Source organism: Cervus canadensis, chromosome 13 (assembly GCF_019320065.1).
Source record: "Cervus canadensis isolate Bull #8, Minnesota chromosome 13, ASM1932006v1, whole genome shotgun sequence".
Taxonomy (NCBI): domain Eukaryota; kingdom Metazoa; phylum Chordata; class Mammalia; order Artiodactyla; family Cervidae; genus Cervus; species Cervus canadensis.
Window position 1 is genome coordinate 13,234,093 of NC_057398.1, and position 24,700 is coordinate 13,258,792.

General features: G+C 36.9%; 1 protein-coding gene across 5 annotated transcripts in view; it reads right to left on the reverse strand.

The window, feature by feature from the left end:
* HMCN1 (hemicentin 1) overlaps positions 1–24,700 on the reverse strand; it is a 512,408-nt gene that overhangs the window by 128,601 nt on the left and 359,107 nt on the right. For all 5 annotated transcript variants that reach the window (XM_043486094.1, XM_043486095.1, XM_043486092.1 and 2 more), the window contains 9 exons: positions 24,285–24,476; positions 19,860–20,033; positions 17,999–18,112; positions 16,807–16,952; positions 13,126–13,276; positions 11,570–11,764; positions 9,789–9,902; positions 3,368–3,555; positions 1,583–1,679 (listed from right to left, as the gene is read on the reverse strand). In XM_043486094.1, coding sequence (XP_043342029.1) covers positions 1,583–1,679; positions 3,368–3,555; positions 9,789–9,902; positions 11,570–11,764; positions 13,126–13,276; positions 16,807–16,952; positions 17,999–18,112; positions 19,860–20,033; positions 24,285–24,476 — 1,371 coding nt within the window. The remainder of the gene's footprint in view (positions 1–1,582; positions 1,680–3,367; positions 3,556–9,788; positions 9,903–11,569; positions 11,765–13,125; positions 13,277–16,806; positions 16,953–17,998; positions 18,113–19,859; positions 20,034–24,284; positions 24,477–24,700) is intronic.

Sequence of the window (24,700 nt, forward strand, 5' to 3'; positions counted from 1 at the left end):
AGTAAACACTAATGGCAGCTGCCTCTCAATTCATGCAAGGTTCCCAATTCAGATGATTCTGCTATACATTGAGAAACTGGATATGAAGGAAATATAATCAAGGAACGACAAATATTTATTTAGCAACTACCATGTCTTTAGACTAGGAAGACCAAGGTCCATAAGAAATCACCATTTGTCTACAGCATTTATAATAAAGTTATAAGATAGAGGTGAAGATACAGACATATAAAGATAACAAGGTAGCATCTGTGACTGCTAAAACTGGGGTTTTTATGAGATGCTTTTGACCACGTAAAGGAAGAAAAATGAATCCTGCCTTGGGGAATCAGGAAAAATAATCAACACTTTTATTTTTCAACATTTATTCTACTGTACTTTATAGATTAGAATGTATACTTTCACAATGATTATTACTGTTTAATTCATTCTTTCCAGGAAATCATAACACATTTTTACCATTTCGGTCAGATTTACTCAACAAAAGTTGCTAAGCACTGGGACTGCACAGATAGCCGTGGCTCAAATCGGTTACACAGCATCAGTACCAGATACTGCTCGACATCAATACTTCCTACATATCACACCACAAAAGAATATCCATTGTGCTAAATAAAAGCCTTTTGAAAGAGGAAATGTTTCACTAATGTCAAATTTCTGCTATTTTCAAAATGAGCCAGAATTTGGTATATAAACCACACAGAGTGAGAGTGAGTGAAAGTCGCTTGATCGTGTCTGACTCTTTGCGACCTCATGGACTAATTAGTCCATGGAATCTCCAGCCAGAACACTGGAGTGGGTAGCCTTTCCCTTCTCCAGGGGATCTTCCCAACCCAGGGATTGAACCCAGGTCTCTCACATTGTAGGCAGATTCTTTACCAGCTGAGCCATGTGAATCAAACAGTTAAAGAAAATCTGTTATAATAATTGTTCACCATTTCCAATTTAATATTCTGGAAGCAGCTGTGTGTCATGAAAATAAAATTATTTATGGTTGACATCCAACAGCACTTTTAGCAAAAACAAAAAAACTATTAGTTATGGAGTGTCTAGCATTTATCGAAAACTTAAAATCTGATAAATGAATTAGATGTATGGATGGTTCTTAGGAATTATTTAACTCCACAAAGTGACTTTTTCTTCCTTGGGGAGTGTACTAAATTCTGGAGGGTGTAACTAAACATGAATTCTATAACTAAGGACAGAAACTGGTTCCAATCAGGCCCAGTGGGTAAATTTTCATGAGTAGAAGAGCTATTTTTGGTTCTTACGTCATATAAACTTTTACTCTTTGGGATTTCAAATTTTGATTTTTTTTTTTTTTTTTTACTTTAAAATACGTAGGAGTAACTACTTTGTCTTAGGGGACTGAAATAATATAAAAACAGTCTTCCTAAAAGATTTGTACTTTATAAATCCCACAAGCTGCAGTAAGAAAGAAAGAAGGGGAAAGATTGAATGAATGCTGGCTCCACACATTGTTCAAGTTAAAAAATAGGAAATAAGCCTACATAATCTAAAACACAGTTTTCCTGCTTTTTCAAGCATACTCTAACAGATGTTTTTGGAACTGAGCTCTTACCATGAACATTGAGGTTAAAATATTTTTTGGCACTTCCAGCTGTGTTCTCAGCAATGCACACATATCTGCCGATATCTGTTATTTGACTATTTAGAACCTAATGGGAAAAATGAAGAAATTCCAACTGAAACTTTTTAGAAAGCAACTTGTCAATTTTGAGAATAAAAAATCCATATTCTTTCTAGTTAATACCAGATAAACATAATAAAGAATTTTTGTAAGTAACACAGCTGATGCTGGTTTTTATGAGGTCAATTAAATAAACATTTATAAAGATTTCTAATCAGAAAAGGCAATTGCATATTGACTTGCATATTGACTAGGGAAAGTGCCAAATCTGTCTCCCACTTCCCCATCTACATCGCTGCCTATGTGACTACATCACTGGAAGTTCCTCCCATCAGGAAGTGGAATAAAGATGTAGAATTTGTGTTGGCCTTATGACCAGCTTTGACCAGCAGAGTGTGATGGATGTGACAGTGTTCCATTTCAAACCTAGGCCTTGTGTGCGTCCCCTCACTCATCTGGAAGCCTGCCACCACTCTTTGAGGAAATCAGGATTAGCTCGCTGGAAGGTGAGAGATCACATGGGAAGAGTCATCCTAGTTATTGCAACCGAGGCCCCAGAAATGTGCAAGAGCCCAGCTAAGACCAGCAGAGCCACTAATTCAACCCACAGTATGTAGACACTTGATTGAGTAAGCCTTGCCAAGACCAGAAAATCACCCAGTCAACCAGAAGGCTTGTGAGCTGAATAAATCCCTACTGTAGGGATGCAGTAGCTATAGCTATGTAGTAGCTACTTTTTTAAAATTATGCAGACATTTCTATCAATCTATATATCTTTTAGCGCTAGCCAATGGAAATATTTAAGCATTTAGCTAGAGGTTGTATGTGCATCAAATAAAAAAAGTCATGATGTTTAGAAGATACTTTAAGAGTTCAAGATTATTTATAAGTAGTGAATCTCATACTTTCTTTAAAAAAATAAAGAACTCCATGAGATATGTTCTGGGTTGGATTCCCTGATGCTTAAATTCTTGGGCCTACAGAACATCATTAATATATTTGAGAAGTAATTTCTTAAGTTGTGTCCTAACAAAAGAGTTGGTGTTATTTCTACAAGTGCCTATCTTTCTTTTAGGACACTTAAAAAGAAAAAAATAAAACATGCCCATTAGTGCACAATAATTCAGGATATTTATATGATTTCCATTATTATCAACTCTTTGCCAACAGAGGACAAATTTTAATCTACACAGAACCTTATACCATATAGAATCTTATCATCAGAAATCTGCAATGAAAATATTATAATAATTTGCTTATAATTTGATTTTTAACACAGAGGCCATATTACAGTAAATTTAGGTGTATGTGTGTTTGAATGTACAGATGACTTCTGGAAGAATTCACATAAAACTGTTAACAGTGGTCACCAGTGATAATGAGAAAATAATGAGGAAGAATAATTGTATTTTATATCCTTTTTATGCTGTGTTGTTTTTATAAATGGGGACTGAAGCCCACCAGGTTCCTCTGTCCATGGGATTCTCCAGGCAAGAATACTGGAGTGGGTAGCCTATCCCTTCTCCAGGGGATCTTCCTGACCCAGGAATAGAACTGGGGTCTCCTGCACTGAAGACAGATTCTTTATCAGCTGAGCTACCAGGGAAGTCCACAAATATTTATAAACCAATACAAATTATTTCTAAAAGCAAAAAGACAGTGATTATAAAATACAAAGTCAAATAGCTATTTTTAAATTAGACTGTTTACTGTTACCTGAAGAATTCTGCCATTAGACAGAAACTTATGATGCTCATCTTCTAGCAACGGCTGCCCATCTTTCTGCCAGGAACTCCTCGGTGCGGGGCTGCCACTGGATAAACACTCCATCATCACGCTCTTGTTCACCAGCACGGTGACTTCTTCAGGGAGATCGCCGTCTGCTCCCTTGATAACCGGCGGCACTAGTAAGTGATTGAAATAAAGAGAAAAGATGGGAAGCAAAGTCCTTTCGAAATTATTCTAGCTTTATGACAATTTTTTAAAGTTTGGGATAAGAGAGAAGCAAAAGCTGAAGAAGAATCCATGATCCTGAAGTAACATTTTATATTAATAAATTAGGGTGGTGATAAAGACTATGTGAATTTGGGTTTATATTTTCCTTCCTCACCTACCTTGGACTCCCAAAGTTTGCTTCCCATTTAGGTTAATACTGATTATTACCTTTCCGCACCACCCTCACAGACTCCCCTCCCCACCCTTAGATCATATTATAGTTTTTTTTTTTTTTTAATCTCTGATCCCAGGTTGATGAGGGTGGGAGCAGAAAGCAATGATGAAGCCAAGTAGCTCCAACTTCAATGTTTGACTGTCTATCACACGCTGCCCCCATGGTGGAAATGTCTAATGTTCTCTGTTTTCCATGGGACCAAAATACCACCCCGACCACTGTTTCTCTTATTCTCATACTTAAGGAAAGGACTAAATACATCTGTTTGTGTTCCCACATATCCTTTCTTACCATCTTAAGGGATGGCAATTCACTGCCATGGAAGGTAGTGAACCCTACTTGACCCGCCCTTGGTTTCTTGACTGCATTTTTCACCTATTCTAGGACTTGCTCCATCAATCTTGTACCTTCCTCCCATCTGCACACACTCACTAGAAACTTTAACTTGTCCCTGTCTGTTGGAGCACTTTCCTTGATCTATAAGCAAGTTCAAAACTCTCTTAAATATATTATTTCAAACAAGCTGTTATCCTACAACTCAATTATACCTCTTCCTGACTCTTCAAAAGCTCCTAAGAGTACTCTATATTTGCTTCCTTTTCTATCTGATTATTTGCTCAATATATATTCTTCTGTTCTGTGGTTGAGTACCACACCATACTAAACATAAATTGATCTTTTGAATTTCACCAATGATTTTTTAGTTTCAAAGCCAAATGACCTGTTTTAGTTTTCATTTCTTTAAATTTACTTTGCTCATAGTGATGCTTCCTAAGGCCCACTTGACTTCACATTCCAGGATGTCTGGCTCTAGGTGAGTGATCACAACATCGTGATTATCTATCTGGGTCATGAAGATCTTTTTTGTACAGTTCTTCTGTGTATGCTTGCCACCTCTTCTTAATATCTTCTGCTTCTGATAGGTCCATACCATTTCTGTGCTTAATTGTGCCCATCTTTGCATGAAATGTTCCCTTGGTATCTCTAATTTTCTTGAAGAGATCTCTAATCTTTCTCATTCTATTGTTTTCCTCTATCTCTTTGCAATGATCCCCGAGGAAGGCTTTCTTATCTCTCCTTGTTATTCCTTGAAACTCTGCACTCAAATGGGTATATCTTTCCTTTTCTCCTTTGCTTTTCACTTCTCTTCTTTTCTCAGCTATTTGTAAGGCCTCCTCAGACAGCCATTTTGCATTTCTTTTTCTTGCGGATGGTCTTGATCCCGGCTTCCTGTACAATGTCACAAACATCCATCCATAGTTCTTCAGGCACTCTGTCTATCAGATCTAATCCCCTGAATCTAATTGTCACTTCCTCTGTATAATTGTAAGGGATTTGATTTAGGTCATACCTGTATCAAGGAGAGAAAACCACTAGACCATTCAGGTATGACCTAAATCAAATCCCTTATATTATACAGTAGAAGTAGAAATAGACTTAAGGGACTAGATCTGATACAGTGCCTGATGAACTATGGACAGAGGTTCGTAACATTGTACAGGAGACAGGGATCAAGACCATCCCCATGGAAAAGAAATGCAAAAAAGCAAAATGGCTGTCTGAGGAGGCCTTACAAATAGTTGTGAAAAGAAGAGAAGTGAAAAGCAAAGGAGAAAAGGAAAGATATTCCCATTTGAATGCAGAGTTCCAAAGAATAGCAAGGAGAGATAAGAAAGCTTTCCTCAGTGATCAATGCAAAGAAATAGAGGAAAACAACAGAATGGGAAAGACTAGAGATCTCTTCAAGAAAATTAGAGGTACCAAGGGAACATTTCATGCAAAGATGGGCTCGATAAAGGACAGAAATGGAACGGACGTAACAGAAGCAGAAGATATTAAGAAGAGGTGGCAAGCATACACAGAAGAACTGTACAAAAAAGACCTTCATGACCCAGATAATCACGATGGTGTGATCACTCACCTAGAGCCAGACATCTTCGAATGTGAAGTCAAGTGGGCCTTAGAAAGCATCACTATGAACAAAGCTAGTGGAACTGATGGAATTACAGTTGAGCTTTTTCAAATCCTGAAAGATGACGTTGTGAAAGTGTTGCACTCAATATGCCAGCAAATTTGGAAAACTCAGCAGTGGCCACAGGACTGGAAAAGGTCCATTTTCATTCCAATTCCAAAGAAAGGCAATGCCAAAGAATGCTCAAACTACCACATGATTGCACTCATCTCGCACGCTAGTAAAGTAATGCTCAAAATTATACAAGCCAGGCTTCAGCAATACGTGAACTGTGAACTTCCATATGTTCAAGCTGGTTTTAAAAAAGGCAGAGGAACCAGAGATCAAGTTGCCAACTTCCCTTGGATCATCGAAAAAGCAAGAGAGTTCCAGAAAAACATCTACTTTTGCTTTATTGACTATGCCAAAGCCTTTGTGTGGATCACAACAAACTGTGGAAAATTCTGAAAGAGATGGGAATACCAGACCACCTGACCTGCCTCCTGAGAAATCTGTATGCAGGTCAAGAAGCAACAGTTAGAACTGGACGTAGAACAACAGACTGGTTCCAAATAGGTAAAGGAGCATGTCAAGGCTATATATTGTCACGCTGCTTACTTAGCTTATATGCAGAGTACATCATGAGAAATGCTGGGCTGGAAGAAGCACAAGCTGGAATCAAGATTGCTGGGAGGAATATCAATAACCTCAGATATGCAGATGACACCATGCTTATGGCAGAAAGTGAAGAGGCGCTAAAAAGCCTCTTGATGAAAGTGAACGAGAAGAGTGAAAAAGTTGGCTTAAAGCTCAACATTCAGAAAACTAAGATCATGGCATCCAGTCCCATCACTTCATGGTGAATAGATGGGGAAACAGTGGAAACAGTGTCAGACTTTATTTCTGGGGGGCTCCAAAATCACTACAGATGGTGACTGCAGCCATGAAATTAAAAGATGTTTACTCCTTGGAAGGAAAGTTATGACCAACCTAGACAGCATATTAAAAAGCAGAGTCATTACTTTGCCAACAAAGGTCTGTGTAGTCAAGGCTATCGTTTTTCCAGTGGTCATGTATGGTTGTGAGAGTTGGACTGTGAAGAAAGCTAGCGCCGATGAATTGATGCTTTTGAACTGTGGTGTTGGAGAAGACTTTTGAGAGTCCTTTGGACTCTCAAAGATCCAACCAGTCCATCCTAAAGAGATCAGTCCTAGGTGTTCATTGGAAGGACTGATGCTGAAGCTGAAACTCCAATAAGAGCTAACTCATTGGAAAAGACCCTGATGATGGGAGGGATTGGGGGCAGGAGGAGAAGGGGACGACAGAGGATGAGATGGCTGGATGTATCACCGACTCCATGGACATAAGTTTGGGTAAACTCTGGGAGTTGGTGATGGACAGGGAGACCTGGCGTGCTCTGATTCACGAGTCGGACATGACTGAGCGATTGAACTGAACTGAACCGTATCAAAGGTGTAGTGGTTTTCCCTACTTTCTTCAATTTAAGTCCAAATTTTGCAATAAAGAGTTCATGATCTGAGCCATAGTCAGCTCCTGAGAATTCCAGCTGAGCTATTTCAAACCTTAAAAGATGATGCTGTGAAAGTGCTGCACTCAATATGCCAGCAAATTTGGAAAACTCACCAATGGCCACAGGACTGGAAAAAGTCAGTTTTCATTCCAATCCCAAAGAAAGGCAATGCCAAAGAAAGTTCAAACTACCTCATAATTGAACTCAACTCACATGCTAGCAAAGTAATGCTTAAAATTCTCCAAGCTAGGATTCAACAGTATATGAACCGAGAACTTCCAGTTGTTCAAGCTGGATTTAGAAGAGGCAGAGGAGCCAGAAATCAAATTGCCAACACCCAGTGGATCATCAAAAAAGAAAGAGCATTCCAGAAAAACATCTATTTCTGCTTTATTTACTACAGCAAAGCCTTTGATTGTATGGATCACAACAAACTATGGAAAATTCTTAGAAACAGATGCGAATACCAGACCACCTGACCTGCCTCTTTAGAAATCTGTATGCAGATCAAGAAGCAACAGTTAGAACCAACATGGAACAATGAACTGTTTCCAAATTGGGAAAGGATTATGTCAAGGCTGTATACTGTCACCCTGTTTATTTAACTTACATGCAGAGTACAGCATGAGAAATGACAGGCCGGATGAAGCACAAGCTGGAATCAAGATTGCCAGGAGAAATACCAGTAACCTCAGATATGCAGATGACACCACCCTTATGGCAGAAAGTGAAGAGGAACTAAAGAGTCTGTTGATGAAAGGGAAAGAGGAGAGTGAAAAAGCTGGTTTAAAACTCAACATTCAAAAAGTGAAGATCATGGCATTCGGTCCCATCACTTCATGGCAAATAGATGGGGAAACAGTGACAGACTTTCTTTTCTTGGGCTCCAAAATCACTCCATATGGTGGCTGTAGCCATGAAATAAAAAGACACCTGCTCCTTGAAAGAAAAGCTATGACCAACCTAGACAGCATATTAAAAAGCAGAGATATTACTTTGCTGACAAAGGTCTGTCTAGGCAAAGCTATGGTTTTTCCAGTAGTCATATATGAATGTGAGAGTTGGGCTATAAAGAAAGCTGAGCGCCTTAGAATTGATGCTTTGGAACTGTGGAGTTGGAGAACACTCTTGAGAGTCCCTTGGACTGCAAGGAGATCAAACCAGTCCATCCTAAAGGAAATCAGTCCTGAATACTCATTGGAAGGACTGATGCTGAAGCTGAATCTCCAATACCTGATGCAAAGAACTGACTCATTGGAAAAGACCTGATGCTAGGAAAGATTGAAGGCAGGAGGAGAAGGGGACGACAGAGGATGAGATAGTTGAACGGCATCACCGACTTGATGGACAAGCTCCACTTCTTGATAACCTTTTTTATGCCTTGGATTCTATGACTTCATAGGTTACATGAACTCCTCAGATTGTTCCTCTTCTAATCTACTTTCTTTGTCCTGTCTCCTGCTTGTAAATGATGCTCAATGATCTTTTTGATATTCCTATCTATAACACTTTCTGTTGAAAAATCTCATGCCTCTTAATATCATTTGTTTGTGTACAACTTTCAAACCTATATTCTTAGTTCAATTCTCCCTCTTGTGTTGTAGTTCCGTATTTCCAATGTCTCTTTCAACATCTTCCTGAGTATCTTGGTACCATGCTAAATTCAACATATCCAAAACAACACTGATTTCATTCTTCTCAAGTCATGTTGTTTTCCTAAATCTTTTATTTTTATTACTCTTTCTATAATTTTCTTAATCACACATGACAAAAATCTGTTTCATCTTATACTCTCAGATAAGTGCCTACCTCTTCATATAACCTAATCACTTCCTCTATAAAAACTTTCATACCAACTGATTCCTATACATTTTCACTGCTACTTCTCTAGCTTAGCTCCTTCTAATGAAAACATCTATTTTTTTCCTGCTTCTACTACCATCCCCTCTCTTTTCCCTTAAAGGTACAGTACTTCTACTCTTAGTCCATGCATTCATAACATGTCTCTAGTCCCAGGGTGGACATGTAAATTATGCCTTATCAGTGAGGCCTCTTGGCCTCTGTTTTTGGTTCAAATATGGATATGTGACTCATGCTTGGCCAATTAAAGCCACGGAGATCCTATTTTAGGACTTCAGTTGTAAATACTGGGAAAGAAAAGCAAGCCAAGAGAAAGAGAAAGTTCAGTGGATCTCTTCTGAGTCACAGAAGTTAGACATGATTGCAGCCTAGGAGTTTTCAGGTTCATGGATCAGTGATTCTCTCTCTCTCTTTTTTTTAAATTTAAGCCAGTTTCTTATTTGATAGTTCAGGCATACTAACTAAGGTGCTCTCAATTTGTATACGACAGTTCCCTGGGAGAACTATCAGTTTCTGATTATCTTTATGTCTCTAACTTGTTGAGTGCAACAGCATGCAAACATTAGTCCCTCAAAAACCTTTTGAGTGAAAGAATGCATAATAAACAAAAACCAAACAAACTCACAGAGTACACGAATGTCATACTGAAGGGAATCTTCTCCAGCCTCATTCACAGCCACACACATGTATCTCCCAGCATCTTCTACTTTAGCCCGAGGAATCTGTAACACTCGCCCTCCTGAAAACAGATCCCAGTACATATGTCTACTTCTCTAAATCTTAGAGTGAAAGTGGTCATAAACAGAGCTATAACTTTTCAGCTCTAACGACTTCCTTACATTTTCTAAGGCCCTCACCCAGTGTTCCAGTGTTAACCCCACATACCACATTTATACCAAACCGTGCATTACTGAAAAGTGACCCAGCATATAAACGAGACCTTCTGAGAACTAAAGAGCTTATGTAGATTTTCCTCAAGGGAGGAATGTTGCTCTATGCCCTGCTCATGTTCCATGTGGAATGCTGTTACGTGTGACTTCTTGCTTTTACATAAAATTCTAAACACATGTGACAGGAGCCCAGCAGGTCACAGAGTCAGACATGACATACTGACTAAATGATAACAAACAATAGCAACAAAAGAAGTTTACACTGTTGGAGATAAGTACTGATTTGAGCAAATAATAGCCAAGGATATAAAAGGTATAAAGTATACCATTATACATATGATTTTGAAAGAATAGCTATATTTTCAAACTTTTCATGATGGTGTAATTTCAAACAGAGAAAAGTTGCAATATTTATATAAAAATTTTATCTATATCAATTATTTATATTTAAATCCATTAGTTTGATCTCTGTCATATATATGTACATATTAACTTTTATTTATATATATATAAATATGTAATACTCTAGAATGATTTAGAAAAAGATTACATATATATATATATATATAAAATTTGAGAGTAAATTGTTAACATGTTGCCCCTTTACCCCTAAATACTCACAAATCTATATTTCATAAAACAAGGATAATCCCTATATAATGATAGTATAATGATCAATATGTAGAATCAAGAAAAAACTACTATTGAACCAGAGTCCATATTCAAATTTCATTATTATTATATTGTCTTTTATATCTATTTTTTTCCCAAGCTCAGATCCAATATAGGATCACATACTATATCTAGTGATCATTTCTATTTAGTCCCTTTTTTTAAACTCCAAGATTATTTTATTTAATTGAGATGAAGTTTATATACAATGGAAGGCACTGGACTTTAAATGTACAGTTTGATAAATTTTGACAAGCCTATTTGAATATTTTCTAAAAGTAAATAGAAGCCTTGAAAATATTATTCCTCAATTTAAACATCTCTTTTTCCATCATAAACTATGTAATAACTGAAATATCTGAAACTAATCATCTTTACGATTGATTTATGAGAAATGCATTTAATAATTGAGTAGTAACTATTTGCAAATATACTTTAGAATTTATCATTAATAATGTACAGAAACAGAGCCGATTATTTCATCACATTATATAGAAAAAGAGAGGCACCTGGAGCCAAAAGATTTTAACTTGATAGAATGATTCCATAGAAAATTAACTAAGGTGTTCTATCCTATGTCAAATTCTCAGCCTAGACTCTCCTAACTTGAAGCTACATAGATACCAGTGGCCATAAAATCAATCAATTCGACTGGTCTAACAGAGAAGGGAAAGGCTACCCACTCCAGTATTCTGGCCTGGAGAATTCCATGGACTGCATAGTCCATGGGGTCCCAAAGAGTCGGACACGACTGAGTGACTTTCACTTCACTTCACTTCAATAAATGAGAAGAAGCACATCTGACGGAGATTCAGATTTGCACCCTGTTCCTAGCAGTCTTTACCTGGCAAAATCAGTACTCTCTCACTTGAGGTCAGAGGGCGGCCATCTTTATACCATGTCAGTGTCGGAGCGGGAGCAGCGTTAGTCTCACAATAAAGAGAGATGGGATTGTTGATGATCACATCCTTGGCTTCACCTCTCCTGCCAGTATCCAGCATGTTCCCTATTTCCCAGAGCTTCTGAAAACTTGGAGGAACTACAGAGGAAAGACATATACAATTCTGGACTCATGTAAATGACAGTGTCATCCATGAAAGAAAGATCTTGCCTGGTACAAGAGTGATTTGTACATGTAATAAATTAGACAATGTGAAAATATTTTCAAGTACTTATACACCTACCAACTCAGCCCTTAGCTAAAAAAAAAAAGATAGGAGACAGAAGTCAGAGCTGGTTCTCCAGTGGAAAAGCAAGAGGCTGGAGCTCATAATGTTGTGCTCATGTTCTGCTCTCCATTCATGTTTAAAGGATCTAGCACTTAGAAGATAGATTGTCCTGCTCTTAGGAAGGACCTACTATTAATATAATAAACATGGCTAAAGAATATGATCATAGCAGGGAAAACTAATTTCGAGAAGCCATTAAAAAATATTGGCTCAATAGAGTATTTCCCAATGATTTGTCTAATTAAGAAATCTAAAGAAGATATTAGCCAAGATTAAAAAGTGTATTAACAAAAATAAAGGGACATTCTTAAAGTTTTCTGGGTGAGAACTATGAACGTTCTAGAAGGCAATTTGCCTGTACATCAAAATTTTAAAAGTATATAAACAATTGACCTAAAATTTCCATCATTAGCAACTTATGAAAAATAAAAAATGTGCAAAAGTTTTAAGTATAAAGATGTTCAATAAAGTATTACTTATGAATAATAAAAGCTTGGACACAACCCAGACAATCAACAATAAGAGTCTGGTTAAATAAATATTTGGATACTCAACTGATAAAACAGGTAAGTTATTAAAAATCATGTTGAAAAAAAAATCATGTTGAGAGCAAAATATCAACAATAAAAACAAGTATCATTTCTTAAGCATTTTGCTAAGAGTTTTATCTAATTTATCTTATTTGGTACTCACTACAATTCTACAAGGTGTTAATTTTAAAAGTGAAGAAAAAGAGGCTTAAAATATATAGGTAACTCACCAAGTCACAAAGCCTGAAGGAGCCTAAGTTCATCAGATTCCAAGTCTCACTACTTTAAAATCTGATATAATGTTACATTGGCTTTCTGATAAACTTCCGGGGAAGTTTCTGATAAACTTCAGGGGAAAGCTAATGTAACAGAGAAGTATGTATTGGGTGATCCCAATTTACAAATAACATACACATTTACAAAAATACATCAAAAGGAAACACACAAAAATGACAGAAGTAACCCTGAATGACAGGATTATTTTCTGCTTTGTTAATTTTTCGAGTCCAAGTTTTCAATAATGAATTTATATTATTGTCAATAGAAAAAAAAATACTAAAGCAAACCAAGCCAAATTTCTTTGTCATTGCTTTGCCAAAGCATATAAATGAAATTACATTTAATAAGCATATTAGCATTACCTTGTATATTCACATCAAAATCCAGCTCATCTTCACCTGCGATATTAGATGCTACACACGTGTATCGTCCAGTGTCTGATATTTGAGCCTCCTTGATTTGAAGTGTGTGTCCACTGGCAGCAATAGTAACATGATCATCTGATTTAAGGGGCTGTGATTCAATTATAATAATGTTATCATTAAGTACTCCAATAAATCCCCAAGGGGGCCATGCAGTTGAGAGTTTTTATGATTCTTTAATAAAAATTAAAATGTAGGTCAAATAGAAATACTCAAGACAACAATAACTTAATTTACTTTGAATAAGCTGATTGTTTTTGAGCAATCATGTCTTTATTTATTGAAAATTGTAGTTCATGTAGTTTATATCTGTGCTAGGTATTTCTGGGTGGTGCATTTATAAATCATTTATGATGAAAAATATTCTTAAGGTATCATATTTATGTTTGGAAAAAAAATGACTTTAGCTGATCCCACATTGTAGTGAAGCATCTCTTATTATTTTGTAGCAAAGGCTAGAGTTTTTTAAAGAAAGATTGAAGGCATTAGCATAGTCTGATTAGATTTAAAAATCACTATTGCTCATTCAGAAACATCTTTACTTAATAAATGAAAAAATTTAACCTAGAGATATATATATTATGAGGTTTTATTGATAACATTAGCTACATTTAATAGGACATTTCTCATCTTTTAAACATTCTGTATATACTAAGTTCCCTCTTATTTCTTGAAAATTTTAGTTCTTGGCTCACTGTTACTCCTTCCAATGATTTTTCTCATAATTCTTGGTGGTTTCAAAACCCACATAGGCAGCCATCTAATGCTTTGTGCTCTCAGCTCCTTGAATCTTTTTTATTTTTTTGGTCCCAGCCCTCTCTCAGTCACTTAATAGGAGAGTTATACCTAGAACTTGATAATTATCAATAATCACAGCTCTTGATAATTTCAGTTTCAAGTTCTCACCTTCTGACCATCACCTCTTAACTCTCTAACTCATTTTCTCTAGCATCCCAACTCCCATAATTTTCTGTTGCCACAGGAGCACCCAAAATTCACTGAACTTGAAATCTTTTCACTATCATTCACTCTCCTCCTGATTCAGAGAAGGTTCCCTGGGGCTTAATCCTTGGACCTCGTCTCTTTCCACCTAATCTCACTCTCCCAGAGATCTCATGCAAAACCTTTGACTTATCTCTTTCCCTCACATCCTGCTACCACCTTCATCCAAGCAACCAACTTCTATCTCTTGGACAATTTTAATAAATTCATTTCTGGACTTCTTTCTTCAGCCAGTAAAGAAGCCAATGTAATCTTTTAAAAATCTTTTAAGTCAGATCATTTCACTCCTGTGTTCAAAATTTTCCAGAGGCTTTCCATCAGTAAAAGGCCAACAGATCTATACGCATTATAATCTGTATGTGTGTGTGCAGTGACTCATTCGTGTCTGCCTCTTTGCAACCCTATGGACTGTAGCCTGCCAGGCTCCTCTGTCCATGGGCTTCTCCAGGCAAGAATACTGGAGTTGGGTTGCAATTTCCTTCTCCAAGGGATCTTCCCAACCCAGGGGTTGAACCTGCCTCTCCTGCATTGACAGGTAGATTCTTTACCACTGTGCCGCCTTAGCTCTCAGCATGATCCAACCCTCCGTTAATCTTTTGCTCTCACCTTCCTTCGTGTTTCCATTGATCCCTGCACTCCAGCCAAATGCCTCAGGGCCTCTGTCTTTTGCTAGTCTCTCTAGAATATTTTCCTCTCAGGCATCTTATGTCTGCTTCCTTCACGTGCTTTGAGTTTCAGCTTAAATACCACCTTATCAGTGAGGTCTTCCCTAGATAAATAGGAGATCATACTCCTCTTTTCTCTGTAACATTCACCCCTAAGCACTGTGTGTTTTATTTTTTTTGTTTCGTTTCCTCCCTACCCCTAAACTCCACAAAAGCAAAGATTTGTGTGTGTGTGTGTCTATTTCCTTCACAGTGGTATCACCTGGATCTAAAATAGTGTTTGGCAACTACTATATGCTCAATAAATAATTTGGGGTGCAATGAATCATTATTAACATCACATATAAAAATAGTATAATTTAAACTTTCCATGTCAAAGAAACATTTCAGAGCATGAGTAAACAAACACATAGTAGTAGTAGTAATAGTAGTTAAGTCGCTAAGTTGTGTCCGACTCTTGCGACCCCATGGACTGTAGCCCACCAGGCTCCTCTGTCCATGGGATTCTCCAGGCAAGCATACTGGAGTGGGTTGCCATTTCCTTCTCCAGGGGATAGACTCTATCAAAACTTATTGTGGTTAATGCTGCTGATATTTTTGGTGACTTTTCAAGCAGTGTTGCTTATCTGAGAAATGAACTAGTGGAAGGAGTGATATGGAAGATAAACCAAAACCAGTATTTTTTGTACACATTTTAGGGGACCAATCGCAAATCCTGAAAAATTTAGCAATTTAACTAAAGCATAATAATAGGATCAGTTTCAGTCTGGATGTGAAACTAGTTTAACTGCTCATTATGAAACTTAAGAAAAACTGCCCTATTCCTAGTAAAATGCCAGCTTTTATCAAATTTTTATGTGTATATATGTATATGTGTGCATGTGTATGAAATGCAAGGAATGAAAAGATTTGAGGTGAAATTAAAAATAAAATAATAACATTTCAAAGGAGAAAGGAATTATTTGATTCCAAGCAAAGTCATATAGAATTGATATTGTTCATAAAGTGTGTTTGTAGTCAGAAAAGAAACTGTAAACAGAACATAGTGGGAGTTCCATATTTTTCCTTTGGCAATGGCTTCCAGATGAAATTTGCTTATTTTGTAAGAGATGATTTTTTTTCTGGCCACCAGGATCGCAGAATCCATCTGTGATATGAAAAAATAAATCAATATCTTTCTGCATCTTAAATTATGACTCTGACCTGAACGTCTACAGTTGGAACTTGACTATTTGGTTGATTATGTGTAAAACAGGACAAACATCAGCTTAGCTATGTCACATCTGTATTAAGCAGAGTGTTAACAGCAGCTAAAAAAATCTATTTTGGTCTTAAAACACTAGCACATGTTTTTAAAACATGCATAAAAGTAAGTAAGTTGAATGAGAAATAGTGTGTGGTCTGAAAGTCAGATTACATAATTGAAGGCTGGATCTTTCCATGGCGCCAGTTACTTGTATTGGGCACTTCGTCATCACATTTAGCCTTTTTTCTTCATCTTAAAATGTTAGGAATATTACCCTTTTGAAGAAGAGTTAAAGGTGTTTAGAGAAAGTTCTGAATAAGCTTAGTATTTATGTCATACCGATCATTCTAATCTGACTCAGCACTGTTTTTGTATTTCTTCTCCACAAAGTTTACTTTGAAAAACCACAGAGCACAAAAATCATTCACCAGTGGGAAGGTGGCTGGATTTTCAAAGACAATTGCTAGTGTATATTAAAACAGTCCTTCAAACTTTTTAGTGATGAAATAATATTAAAATTGTTGAATATGGTTCAATTTTGTGTGTGTGTGTTTTTGCAATTTTACACTCTAGCAGCATGGGATTGTTCTAGTTTTAAGGTCACACTGATTCTCTGAGTTACCTGTGTCTGGGTGTTTTGATTTTTTAATTTAATTGACCATTTTAGTCTATAAAAGACCATCAACAAAAGAAAAAAACTTGACTGGCCTGTCCATCCTTGTACCAGCTGAGAGACGCAGAAGGAATCGCATAGGCTTCACACTCCAAGGTCAGTGTGTTGTTTACTTTGATCTTCACTTCTTTAGGGGAAAGACCTGGCCCCAGGAGGTCCCCTTTATTGATTATGGGTGGAACTGCATAAACACAAATATTAAAGTATTAAACATGAGTTCTTTTACTTTTTAAAATTTTTTCTATTTTAATTTTTTTTTATAATGTTGTGTAACCATTAGCACAATCTAATTTTATTTTATTTTGGTCATGCCACATAGCCTGTGGGATCTTAGTTCCCTGGCCAGGGGTTGAACCTGTGTCCCCTGCAGTGGAAGCGTGGAGTCTTAACCACTGGACTGAAAGGGAGGTCCCAAACATTAGTTCTTTAAATGGAATGCCATGGAAATCACAATGAGAACCACTTAAGAAAACAAGGAAATAACTTAGGCACTTGTGCTCTCCTTTCATCAAGGACCCAACTGAGCACTTTATGAAACGGCAGTGTTCACACATAGAATGTGGAGAAAATTTTCTTTCTCCCCTCATCACTATAATACTGCCAGTGAGGTTAACATCCTTCACAGAACAGTTAGTTTAGTTTGTTCTGGGTCCCCAAACACAGCCTGAGTATAACCCATAAAATGCATTTTATTAGTTTCTAAGGGGAATTAGTCAATGAACAAAAGATAATTAAACAGATGCTTTTCCTTTCTTTTTTAAAAAAACCTTCAAATGTAGTCCTTATTAATGCTACCATTCTTTTTTTTTTTTTTTTTGTAATAAATCAGTGTACAGTGGATCAGCCCAAAGTCACTGACAAACTCATCTGAGGCTGCAGAATAAAGCATGTATAGTTAAGGAACAGTTTTGAACATGAAGGTACTTCTACACAGCAAAATTGAGAAGAGGGTAATTCACAAGAAAAAAAATAGAGGAACTTAAGAAAGTGCTACTGACAAGTCCTCCAAAATGTCAGTGAGTAGATTCAGTGGGCTTTTCACATCTTGAAGCAACTGAGGTCATGGGCACAATGTTTAATTCAACTTCCATCTTAATGAAGAGAGTTGCATAAATGATCAACTTTAATGATGAATATAAATAATTATGAACCCAGCATGAAAAACAGAATTGAAAAAGTTAGAAAACCTGGAGAAAACCTGGAACATAGTTTTCTTTCAGAACTTACTGTAGACCTTCACTTCATAGTGCTTTACCATCTCCCCTGCCTCATTAGTGGCTACACAAGCGTATCTCCCAGCATTGTCCTCCTGCGCATTGAGGATCTGCAGAGTCCTGCCTCCTGAAAAGCAACGGAACACCAAAGAATCTCTGAAGTCACAGTGGCAGTGGGGTTTGCACAAACCACAAGTTTTAGTTCTTACTATTTACCTATTTATTCTTCTCTATGCTGATTCTACAACAGACAAAACAAACTACAATATAGATGGACAAAATACAATATAGACTGGTAAGTCCTCAGTGGTCTGCTGTGGTAATGACTCTTCATGCTCATTCTGACCCTCCCCTACCTCTTTGCACACACTATAACTAGGGTTTTTATTTTTTTTTATTTTTTAGCATTTTTAAAATTAATTAATTTAATTGGAGGCTAACTACTTTACAATATTGTGGTGGTTTTTGCCATACATCGACATGAATCAGCCATGGGTGTACATGTGTCTTTACAGACAGTTCTTCTGCCTTAGTCATCTTCTTCCTTTCATCTACCTGGCCTATCAGTGAAGACTGATTTTGCTAAAACAACTTAAAAAAAAATTACTTATTTGCTGTGCTGGCTCTTACTTACTGCATGCGAACTCTTAGTTGCAGCATGCGGGATCTAGTTCCCTAACAAGGAATCGAACCTGGGCCCCCTGCATTGGGATTGTGGAGTCAGCAACTGGACCACCAGGGAAGTCCCTAAAACACAGTTTTTCATTATAATCTTTCTTCCAAAAAATCTTAAATGATTTTCAATTGACTAAAGTATAAAGTCAAAACTCTTAAATCTAGGCATTCAAAACAAGACTCCAACATTCCATTCTGATCTATATCCTGCATGCCCTCCTCCCTGACATATATACCTGTGCACACAGTCTACTCAGGAGGGAGGTAAGGAGTATTTTTATTATTACCTGCATGTAAACAGGGCATTCTTACCTTCTACTTTTCCCATACTAGTCATTCTGATGGATCTGAAATCTCCCCTAACTCATTTCCAACCAACAAAGTTCTATAACTTTCTTGAAGGTTTGGTTCAAGTTCTGGCTATGACAAACCATTTCATGACCACTTCAGCCTATGGTGGCCATTTCCTTTTTCATTCTTATAAAACTTGTCACTACCTCATTTATTATACTCTATGACTATCAATAAAAAAAATCATCCTGTGAATGCCTGCCAATGCAAGAGATGTAGGTTCAATCCCTGGGACGGAAAGATCCCCTAGAGAAGGAAATGGAAGCCCACTCCAGTATTCTTACTTGGGAAGTCCCATAGCCAGAGGAGCTGGGTGGGCGACAGTCCACGAGGTTGCAAAGAGTCAAACATGACTTAGCAACTACACAAAAACATGACTATTCATAACCCATGATTATCCATGGATTCCTACTGTTAATGAACTTCCTTCCACATGTATTATCCCTATAAATTTCTTAAAGTCAGTGATCATACTTTTAAATGTTTTCTGTTTTCATACATATTTCCAAGTATTAATGAGGAATAACAAACTGTCAATCTAAATACTAACCTTCAAGGTTCAATTTCACAAGAAGTGAATTTCTACCCTTTTTGGTATTCCATATTATATTTAAGCAATTAATCACACTGTAGTATTTATTTACTTGCCTTTTATTTACTTTATTGGTCTTTCAAAAAGTAATTTTATTACCCTAGATTACAAGATATAGAGATAAAATTAAAAAAATAAGATAGCCATAGTACCACGAACAACATAAGTGTTTATATAAAAATAGCCAATGGTTCTGTTTTTTTTATAAAAGTAGGTGGCACAAACGCATCTTGGGTATCTGAAGTAAGCTAGTTACCTGGAAGAATATGGATATTTCGGTTGGATTCTAAAGGAGTTCCATTCTTAAACCAGGTGATGGTGGCTGGGGGATATGAATAAGCTTCGCAGACCAAAGATGTGGGGCTGTTAAGGATAACAGTGACGTCTTCAGGGCTGCCGTCACTATCAACACCAGCAATTATAGGAGATACTGAAAAAGATTTAAAATTTAATCCAAGAAATAGATGCAGAAACTTCTTTGTGCATTTCTAAGTTTCTATAAGTACTTATTTGCATAATTCCATTCCCTAACAACTATAGAAACAATTGATTACTGTTCTCATTCTACACAATAGCAGTGAGAACCTTCAAAAGCTCACAGAGTGAAGGAGGAGATGACACATAAAAGGGAATCCTAACACATTGCAGTGTGGACAATCATGGAAATCGCAGTACAGAGCAGCACCAGAGCATCCAATCCAACCCAATCTAAGGTGTGGGGTTGTGGGAGGACTCTCATCAAAGAAGATCACCTAAAAGGGGAGATTTCAAAGTGAGCGTCAAAGAACTGGTACTGGTTAGAAGATGAAAGAAAGGAGAGTAGTAGGAGGCAGGGGCATATTGGGAGCAGAGGAATGTAAACAATGAGGAGCAAGCAGGAAATATACAGAGAATATAGGAAATACACAGAGTTTGGACTCAAAGGGGTTAGTTTGGAAGCAAGAGAAAGATAGGTACACTTGCTCCATAAAAGATAATGAAAGCTTTTCTACTATACTTGGGAAAAGCATGAGAAAGAACATCAAAAGAAAAAAAAAGAGAGAGAGAAATTGGAAAACATAAACTAAACGAAATGGGAGCACTGAATGTGAAATTGAAAAAGTGAAACACACTACATAAAAGTAGAAGATCACCATATAGTCCTGTTGTTTTTAAACATGGGTGCTCATCAGAAACACATCTGGAGCTTTGGAGGAAAAAAAGCAATACCCAGGCATTTGTATTTTTCAAAAAACCTTTCATATACATATACGTGTGTGTGTGTGTGTGCATGCATGCGCACTCAGTCATGTCTGACTCTTTGTGACCTCATGAACTATAGCCCGCCAGATTCCCCTGTCAATGAGAATTTCCAGGCAAGAATGCTGGGGTGGGTTGCCATTTCCTTCTCCAGCAGATCTTCTTAACCCAAGAACTTAGCTCATGTCTTTACATCTCCTGCATTGGCAGGCAGACTTATTACTGCTGAGCCACTTGGGAAGCCCATATATATATATATACATATACAGTATGTATAATATGTATTTTTTAGAAAACTTATGAAATTTTGCCTACCTAAAAAATTTATGACAGTTTGATTCTATTTGTTTGAGTTAGCATGAATAGAATGCTAGATTTCTAATTTATAGTCACTCAAAATTTTGATATAGTTCCATGTGTTCTGGCATCTAGTATTACTGTTAAAAGTCTAAAAAATTTATTATCTTGGTGATTAAGAACAGTTTGAATGAGGTTTGAAACTTCTAATCCAACTCTGAGAATATACAGAAATATTATTTTGTAAAACAAAAATAATGAGGGCCTGAACTAGAGCAGTGCGGAAAGGAACAGAGAGGAGGGGACAACTAAAGAAGGATTTAGAAAAGCCAGCTGTCAGGACTTGATGATAGAATTTAATGGGTTAAGAAACCAAAGTCAAAGGTAACTTCCAATTTTCTTGCTTGGGAATGAACCTAGGTAAATTGCACTGAGGCAAAACAAAGAGAAAATATGGAAAGACCTGCACATTCAGGAGGGGAAGATGGTTTGTTCAGTCTGACTATCTTAAATTTTAAGTGCTTGTGAGAATTCCAGGTAGAAATGTCCAACAAGTAATTGTATATAGAAATCTGATCCTTGGGAGAAAGATCTGGGTTGCAGGTATGGATTTTAAAAAGTCTCCAGTTGATAGGAAATGATAATTAAACCGCTGGGGAATTAAATTTGTTACCTGATGAGACTAGAGTAAAATGAGCAGTGAAATAAGGATGAAACATAAGGGGATCTAACGTTTAAGAGATGGATTAAGTAAGAGTTCATAAAGGAGGGAGAAAGAGAGCAACCAAAGGTATGCAAGGATAACTAGGGAAGGACAGTGTCCAGGAGAAAGGGATACATTGTTAGGGGATCCAAACATTAACAAAAGAATTGAACGATGTTTGATCTAACAACAGGTAGTCTTACAACAGTAGTATCAAGAATGGTGTGGGCAGAAGCTTGTTTTTAGTGGGATAAGACATATAGACAGAGTGTTGACTATCTGAAGTGATGGAGGCAACAGAAGATGAAGCTGGAAGTAAGGCAGACAGTGGATATGACTGACAGACCAAAGAAGGGGGCAAGATAGAGGATGAAGGGCAGAAGCGATAACTGAACAAAAAGGACAATTCACCCTCTGGGGAAAGAAAGAGTGAAAACACTGACTTATGGCTGGGTAGACTGGAACTTACAAGTATACACACTTAAACAGCCTTAGCTTTATATGAAGTTGGTGAAAAGAAGACTGTGATTTAGATCCCTCATCTTCAATGAATGAATGAGAATGGTAAGGAATAAATAACCAGGAAGTGAGTAGGAAGTGGAGGAAAGAATATAGTCAGATAATATAACTTAAGATGCCTGTGATAAAGAATAAATGATCTGCACTGGAGAGAATCCCCAGGGAGCTGATGTCTCTTGGGAAGAGTCAGACTTCAACTACTGCAAGGAGCTGGAAAGAGTTTGAAATCCGGTTTCCAGAGGACAGGGGTAGGATTTGGGCATAAGCCTGTACTAGGAGGTCAATTAGTGGTGGGAGGAAGGGGTCATGAAGAATTTAGGGCTCTAAGAGAAGCAACAGGTAACAGCAGAGGGAAGGAAATCCAGGGCTTCAAACACTGATGGGCATGCAGGGAAGATGAGTTTGTTATAGGACAACTGGTTCATGAACTCTCGTTGTTATTGATCCATACATAACATATTATGTGTTGGGGCTATATTTTTTCAAGATAAAAACTGTTTTGCCTTAGGGAGCTTATATTTATATAATTATTACTTATATATAGGGTATTCATCTGACACTTACTTATACATTATTCACTATTCTGACTTAACTTTTCTGGCCTACATGTCTCTTCTACTTTCAACTAGACTGTAAACTGCTTGAGGACTGTATCTTGTAGGAGACGAGCTATTCCACTAGTCTAGCCAGTAAGTATCACAACATACAAGTAAAGAAATTAAAAAACTGCAAAAATTTGCATCCTCAATTATAGTCAGTTTTTTTTTAGTGGAATGAAACATGTTTTGATATCAGTAATCAAATGCAATATACTTAGGTGGTACACTTTAAATTTCTAATGTGAGCAGAAATCTGGACTCTATTTTAATGTCATTCCTGAGACATAACTTTAATGCTATAGAAAATGAATGTACAGTTATTTCATCATTCTTAGTCCATCTGTTTTCATGGTATAGTTTTTCTTGAGTTCAAAGGGCTTGATATTCAAATGTACAACTGATCTGTGTTAAATGAGAAGGAAACCATTTGAGATTTAAAACCTACACTTGTGGTCTCAGTGCACTCTTTAACCTAGGAATCTTCACAGCTCATCACTGACTCAATATAGAATTTACACATTGCATATTAATCTCAAGGGGAGGGAATTTAGCTGGGAAAAAGAATCACTAACCAAATGGTTAAAAACCTAAATTTGCAATTTCAACATAATTTACCGCATAGCCGTACCCTCTAAGACTTTTTAGGTATTAGTGAGTTAGCAAACGACATAGATAAACACACATACAAATAGAGGAGCAGCATGTTATACGAAGGAAAAGAAAATCTACAGCAGTTGCTGACCCCAGTGGGAGCAGCTCTGAGTTCTGCTATATGTTAGCAAAGGGAAGAAGAGATGATGTGTTTTAAAACAGAGGAAACACACTTCTAAAATAAAAGCATTTTAATGCTGTTTTAACCCTTCGGCCTCACAAGGGATTGTGTTAATTCATTATCACTCATGAGCAAGCGTAAAAGTTTGATGAGCTTGTCCACATCTGTTCTTCATCTTAGTTACCAACAGAGATTCCAGTATGTACAATTACCAATAGCGGCAAAATCCCCCAAAGAAATGATAAAATATCTCACACGTTGAGCCCCTTTCATTGCTGACCTGCTTTTCTTTGACCAGTATTTGTTTTTCCTTTATTACTGTTTATTTAATGTATATCTTATTCATAATTGTGCTTAGTACAAAACACAGCACCTGGAAACAGCAGGTATGCCAAATGGAATGAATGAATGTATAAATTAATTAATGCAAGAAACCAGCAAATGTACACAAGCTCTGGTCCAGGTAGAAATATTAACTAAACAATAAAAGAAGAGAATTGAACTTGTTGCCATGGCTGATTCTTCAAGATTTGAAGCAATGCTTACACCTACCCAACACATTAAGACTGAAACTTTTGCTCTTGTCACCAGCTGTATTAGAGGCCAAACATGTGTATCTTCCAGTGTGTGACACTTGGGCATTCGTAATTTGAAGAAAACGGCCACCAGACATAAGATGATGAGTGTCATCTTCTTTGAGAAGCTGACCATCTTTATGCCATGTTATTTCTGGTACTGGATTCCCTGTAACAAAAAGACATTTCTGAGAGTTGGCTAATTATCACATCTACAATTGGTAACTAAAAGGATGCATTTTAAATAGTGCTGCAATGAACACTGGGGTACATGTATCTTTTCAAATTACGGTTTTCTCTGGATTATACTCCAATACAAATTTAAAAAATAAAGAAAAGGATGCATTTTTCATTCATTTCCCTTTTTAATTATTCCACTTCTAAAAGAATGGA